Source organism: Gobio gobio (genome assembly GCF_949357685.1).
Source record: "Gobio gobio genome assembly, chromosome: 23".
Lineage (NCBI taxonomy): Eukaryota > Metazoa > Chordata > Actinopteri > Cypriniformes > Gobionidae > Gobio > Gobio gobio.
Window position 1 is genome coordinate 40,438,584 of NC_137119.1, and position 6,964 is coordinate 40,445,547.

At 45.7% G+C, this 6,964-nt stretch overlaps 1 protein-coding gene across 1 annotated transcript in view; it reads left to right on the forward strand.

The window, feature by feature from the left end:
• Nucleotides 1-672, forward strand: part of ankfn1b (ankyrin repeat and fibronectin type III domain containing 1b) — a gene marked incomplete at its 3' end in the record, with an annotated part of 147,862 nt that extends 147,190 nt beyond the window's left edge. The window contains exon 24 of the mRNA XM_079806844.1: nucleotides 334-672. Within this exon, the coding sequence (XP_079662970.1) occupies nucleotides 334-672 (339 nt within the window). The remainder of the gene's footprint in view (nucleotides 1-333) is intronic.
• Between the last annotated feature and the right edge of the window lie 6,292 nt (nucleotides 673-6,964).

The following is a 6,964-nucleotide window of genomic DNA, read 5'->3' on the forward strand; positions in this document are numbered from 1 at the left end:
TGAAGACATTTCACACGCGACGCAAGCAGAACACCTGCATGTGAACTCCTGCAGTGTTCAGGGCTATCATAGTTGTCATGTCAATAAATGCATGTGCGATGCGTCCCCTGATGTAGAATGACAAGAGTTTACGACAGTAGTAGAGGACAATACTGTTTCTCAACTGTAGGGGGACCCAGAGAGCAAAAACTACCTAGTGCTGCTTTAAAATATAATATAATTCTGCATCCTGTTTGCTGCCTCTTTTAAAATTCAGGGGTTAACACCGAACCATAGGTTGTAAATAGACTTCGTCTGCTGACTTCATATGTGTGTGTTTCTCTGCTTTTGTAGTTGCGTGTGACTCCGGAGACGTCGGCGAAAGAGATGGTTCGTCTGGTCGTCCAGGAGATCAACGCTGTGTGCCATCACCTGCAGAAAGCCGCGCAGCAGTGCACGTGTACGGCGGAGCAGTGCGGATACCCATCCTGCGCGTCTGAGGTGTGTGTCTACGGGACCGAGCAGCTGGAGCACTTTGGGTTGGTTCTGCTGGTGGAGGGGAGAGAGAAATGGCTACAGGACGATTTTTGCCCACTCACGCTACAAAACCCATGGACACGCGGGAAACTCTGCGTCCGTTTCAAAGAGTATTCGCCGCTCGCGCTGCAGTACAGCAGAGCCACGACTGTTTGATCCCTCAAACATGTAAATACACACACACACACTCACTGACTTAAGTGCATAGACTACTGAATTTTGGTGTTTTCCTACTTGGTTCGTACTTCATGAGGTCTTAGGGTTCATGTTTACCTAAGTGGTTTCACCAGGACTGATTGGGTGACAAAAGGAGCCCCATATCACCTGCACTACAATAATAGCATGCTAACCTTATGGGAAAACCAATGTCAAGTGCTTATCATTCACTAATACGAGTTAAAGTCAATATGATGTCAAAATTGACTTTCTTGAATAATTCATCCGAATCAAAATTGAATAATTATTGAATAATTGACACTTTTGAAGCCACATATATATTACTGTTCAAAAGTTTGGGATCACTATATTGATTTATTTATTCCCTAAGTTAATACTTTTATTCAGCAAAGGCACAATAAATCGGTCTAAATTACAATAACTACATTTATAATTATAATTTATTTCAAATAAATGCTGTTTTTAATGTTTCTTGAGCAGCAAATCATCATATTAGAATGATTTCTGAAGGATCATTTGACACTGAAGACTGGTGTAATGATGCTGAAAATTCAGCTTTGATCACATTTTATATTTTAATATACACCGATCAGGCATAACATTATGACAGGTGAAATGAATAACACTGATTATCTTTTCATCACGGCACCTGTTATTGGGTGGGATATATTAGGCAGCAAGTGAACATTTTGTAGCGTATGGGGCGGCATAGCTGCAGACCAGTCAGGGTGCCCATGCTGACCCCTGACCCCGCCCAAAGCACCAACAGTGGCACGTGAGCATCAGAACTGGATCACGGAGCAATGGAAGAAGGTGGCCTGCTCTGATGAATATCGTGGATGGCCGTGTGTGTGTGTGTGTGTGTGTGTGTGTGTTGCTTACCTGGGGAACACATGGCACCAGGTGCACTATGGGAAGAAAGCGTGGCGGCGGAGGCAGTGATGCTTTGGGCAATGTTCTGCTGGGAAACCTTGGGTCCTCCATCCATGTGGATGTTACTCTGACACGTATCACCTACCTAAGCATTGCTGAGACCATGTACAGCCTTTCATGGAAACGGTATTCCCTGGTGGCTGTGGCTCTTTCAGCAGATAATGCGCCGCCACAAAACAAAAATGCTTCAGGAATGGTTTGAGGAGCACATCAACGAGTTTGAGGTGTTGACTTGGCCTCCAAATTCCCCAGATCTCAATCCAGTCGAGTATCTGTGGGATGTGCTGAACAAACAAGTCCGTTCCATGGAGGCCCCACTTCACAACTTACAGGACTTAAAGGATCTGCTGCTAACATCTTGGTGCCAGATACCACAGCACCCCTTCAGGGGTCTAGTGGAGTCCATGACTCGATGGGTCAGGGCTGTTTTGGCAGCAAAAAGGGGACCAACACAATATTAGGATCATAATGTTATGCCTGATCGGTGTATATTCACATAGAAAACATCTGTTTTAAACTGTATTAATATTTCACAATTTCCAATGCATTTTTTATTAAGTAAATACAGCCTTGATGAACAGAAGAGACTTTCAAAAAAAATTGAAAATCTGAATTATTCCAAACTTTTGAACAAATATATATATATCAAAAGGAAATACATTACTGAGGTAAAATACCATCTCATAATTTCATATTGATTTTAACTGGTTACATGTGTAACATCAGCATTATCACATGTAACAGTACAGTTCGGTTCTCTTTATTTGCTCATTTTCTCAGTATTGTGCCACTTTAACGGATTTCTTGTTCCAGAAGGTGTAAGTTCAGCCTTGACAGAAGCTCTTCCATAAGTATTCAGAAGTGAAATGTTTACAGCTTGCTGATGGTGGTTTGAAATCACCGAACAAACATGACGTCATGATTTTTTCCGTCAATGCATTCTTCCTCAGGATACCGTTATACCCTACCACCAAACTGTACACACAGGACTTAACCAAACTGTGATTACTCCATTGGGAAACTCCAATGAGCGAAATACACTGAAGGTTTCTAGAACAGATGCACTTGAGAATGAGTCTACACTGAATCTACCACCAGAACAGAAGCTTTATCCAAATGAAGAGTGACGTTAAACCTCGTTTTGATTGTTTGTGAACAGACACATTGGACTGAATGAACAATACGACTCTATAGCACAACGTTATAAAGCGGGATGGACCGTAGCCGTAGTTTTACAGACTCTTCCTGTTTCTAATGTTCATTTGTGTTGCTTTGAGTAGCAAGGAGCGTTTACTTCTGTTGATCGGCCGTGTTGTAGTGCGGTGAGTTTATTATCGATATTGTGTTTACTGTCTCTGTTTCACGACTGACGGACACACACAAGTGCGAAGTAAAAGTTTTGGTGCAATAATATTTTACACTGTAGCTCGGAAGTGGATTTCTCTTCCAGATGAACATTGATTTATTATGGGATCATGTACAAATACAAACTCAAGCTGAAACACAAGCTCTGTTCCAGATGATGTGTGTTTTGGAATGAGATGTAAGACTGTGTGTGTGCGATTGAGTGTGTGAGCGAGTGTGTGCTAGTGAGTGTGTGCTAGTGAGTGTGTGCTAGTGAGTGTGTGCGTGTGCTAGTGAGTGTGTGCGAGTGAGTGTGTGTGAGTGAGTGAGTGTGCGAGTGTGGGAGAGTGAGTGAGTGCGAGCGAGTGAGTGCGAGCGAGTGTGTGCGAGCGAGTGTGTGCGAGCGAGTGTGTGCGAGCGAGTGTGTGCGAGCGAGTGTGTGCGAGCGAGTGTGTGCGAGTGAGTGAGTGAGAGTGTGTGCGAGTAAGTGTGTGCGATTGAGTGTGTGTGCGAGTAAGTGTGTGCGATTGAGTGTGTGTGCGAGTAAGTGTGAGTGTGCGAGTGAGAGTGTGAGTGAGTGAGTGAGTGTGAGCGAGTGCGAGTAAGTGAGTGCGATTGAGTGTGTGTGCGAGTGTGTGCGAGTGAGTGTGTGAGAGTGTGTGCGAGTGAGTGTGTGAGAGTGTGTGAGAGTGTGTGCGAGTGAGTGTGTAAGTGTGCAAGTGAGTGAGTGTGTGCGAGTGAGTGAGTGTGAGCGAGTGTGTGCAAGTGAGTGCGAGTAAATGTGTGCGATTGAGTGTATGTGCGAGTGAGTGAGTGGGTGCGAGTGAGTGTGTGAGAGTGTGTGCGAGTGAGTGAGAGTGTGCGAGTGAGTGAGTGTGTGTGCGAGTGAGTGAGTGAGTGAGTGTGTGCGATTGAGTGAGTGTGTGCGAGTGAGTGAGTGACTGAGTGTGTGCGAGTAAGTGTGTGCGAGTGAGTGTGTGAGAGTGTGTGCGAGTTAGTGAGTGTGTGCGAGTGAGTGAGTGTGTGCGAGTGAGTGAGAGTGTGTGTGAGTGAGTGTTTGAGAGTGAGTGAGAGTGTGTGCGAGTGAGTGAGTGTGAGCGAGTTTGTGCGAGTGAGTGAGTGACTGAGTGTGTGCGAGTGAGTGAGAGTGTGTGCGAGTGAGTGTGTGCGAGTGAGTGAGTGAGTGAGTGAGTGAGAGTGTGTGCGAGTGAGTGTGTGAGAGTGTGCGAGGCAGTGAGTGTGAGCGAGTGTGAGTGAGTGAGAGTGTGTGCGTTTGAGTGTGTGTGCGATTGTGAGCGAGTGTGTGAGAGTGTGTGCGAGTGAGTGTGTGAGAGTGTGCGAGCGAGTGTGTGAGAGAGTGCGAGTGAGTGAGTGTGAGTGCGAGTAAGTGTGTGCGAGTGAGTGAGTGAGTGTGTGTGTGTGTGTGTGTGTGTGTGTGTGTGTGTGTGTGTGTGTGTGTGTGTGTGTGTGTGTGAGAGTGGGTGAGTGTATGCAAGTGAGTGTGTGAGAGTGTGCGAGTGAGTGAGTGTGAGCGAGTGTGTGCAAGTGAGTGCGAGTAAGTGTGTGCGAGTGAGTGAGTGTGTGTGTGTGTGTGTGTGTGTGTGTGTGAGAGTGGGTGAGTGTGTGCGAGTGAGTGTGTGAGAGTGTGTGCGAGTGAGTGAGTTTGTGCGAGTGAGTGTGTGCGAGTCAATGAGTGTGTGCGAGTGTTCGAGTGAGTGTGTGCGAGTGTTCGAGTGAGTGTTTGCGAGTGTGAGTGACTGTGTGCGAGTGAGTATGTGCGAGTGAGTATGCATAAGTGTGTGTGAGAGAGTGTGAGTGTGCGAGTGAGTGTGTCAGTGAGTGTGCGAGTGAGTGAGAGTGTGTGCAAGTGAGTGTGTGTGCGAGTGAGTATGCATAAGTGTGTGCGAGTGTGTATGCGCAGGTGTGTGTGTGTGTGTGCAAGTGAGTGTATGTGAGTGAGTGTGTGCGAGTGAGTGAGTGAGTGAGTGAGTGTGTGCGAGTGTGTGTGTGTGTGTGTGTGTGTGTGTGTGTGTGTGTGTGTGTGTGTGTGTGTGTGTGTGTGTGTGTGTGTGTGTGTGTGTGAGTGAGTGAGTGAGTGAGTGAGAGTGTGTGTGAGTCTGCATAAGTGTGTGTGTGCATAAGTGTGTGTGAATGTGTGTCCGCAAGTGTGTGTGCGAGAGTGAGTGAGTTTGTACGAGTGAGTGTGTGTGTGAGTGAGTGTGCATAAGTGTGTGTGAGTGTGTGTCCGCAAGTGTGTGTGCGAGAGTGAGTGTGTGCAAGTGAGTGTGTGTGCGAGTGAGTGAGAGAGTGTGTGCAAGTGAGTGTGCATAAGTATGTGTGAGCGTGTGAGTGAGTGTGTGCGAGTTAGTGTGTGTGTGATTGAGTGTGCATAAGTGTGTGTGTGTGTAATTGTACGTGCGAGAGTGTGTGTGTGAGTATGCGTGTGTGTGTGTGTGGGCAAGTGTGTGTTCGCAAATGTGTGTGTGTGTGTGTGTGTGTGTGTGTGTGTGTGTGTGTGTGTGTGTGTGTGTGTGTGTGTGTGTGTGTGTGTGTGTGTGTGAGAAAAAGAGAGTATGTGTGTGGTTCAGGTAAATCCTACATTATGGGGACAAAATGTCCCCACAAAGATGGCAATATCTGAAATCTTGTCCTTATGGGTAAATTTTTTGGTGGAAAACAGCTCATAAATCATAAATTCTTTTGAAAATGTGCAAATGCAGAAAGTTGTGTGATGGGTAGGGTTAGTGTAAGGGGAGAGAATATACAGTTCAAATCATGTATATGGAGAGTCCCCATAAATCATGAAAACACAACGTGTGTGTGCAGCGTTGGTGCGCGCATGCATACGTGTGTGTGTGTGTGTGTGTGTGTGTGTGCGTGCTCCTAGCATGAGCTCATAGTCTTATGGTTGTCCATTTGATGAAAGCATAGTTTTGAGCAGCTGCAGTGTGTGTGAGTGTGTGTGTGTGTGTGTGTGTGTGTGTGTTTGTAGTTTACTACGTGTATTAATATGAGCATTTAATTTACAGCTCCAGCATTTATTGTCTGATTCAGAGTCTCTTCTCTGCACTGAAACACACGTCTCATGATCGCAACAGTCGGTTAACGGAAAAATACCATCAATATTATTCGCAAATTAATTGATGTTTAACCATTTAACTTTTAAAAGCTTTTTAAGTTCCCACCGGTGTAGAGATTCACAGGAACTATCAGCTTGATCCACTAACCACAAACAAACACAATACTGACATTTGTGCCATTTTTTTATTTATTACAATAAATGCCACTTGATTTGATATTTGGTGTCTAATGCAATGACATGTTTAAGTGTGACTCAAGTGTCCAAATATGTTTTGGGGCCACTGTATTCGGTTCCCCGTCTTTTTCAGTGAAATAATAGACGCTCTCTGATTGACTGAGTGTCTCACTTCTACTAAGTAAAGTGTGGGAAACACTCGACAAACATACGCACACACTCTCACAAGAACAGTTCCCCTCACACAAACAAACACGGACAACACAAACTGGCAGACCACACACACACTGCTATACAAGCGCTCCCTCACACTCACACACACACTCACTCACATTAAAGTGCAGCGGAGCGTGTGGAAGACCACACACACGCTGCACCTTTAAGGCCGTGGCTGTGACGGTTATCGACAGTAACCTTAGAATTGTAGCAGGGTTCTCACACCTCCTAATTATACCGTGTAGACTCCGGGAAGACCTGCGCTAAATTTAGCCCTCTGCGGATCTGCAAATACTGTTAGCAAAACATTCCCAAAAGACCCTGAATGGATCTGATTCACACAGCTCGCCGGCGTCCCACTGGGGCTCTGCTGCAGAAGCTAGAGAGATGTTTTAAGGGGCTGTAGGCACGCTAATGATGAGAAGGTTCTTCCAAAAAGGCTAGCGGGCATAATCAGGCCCAAATCTAAGGCAGCGTTGCATGTCGTCTTTAGGGAGAAACATTTGCGACCAGCTCAGTGAT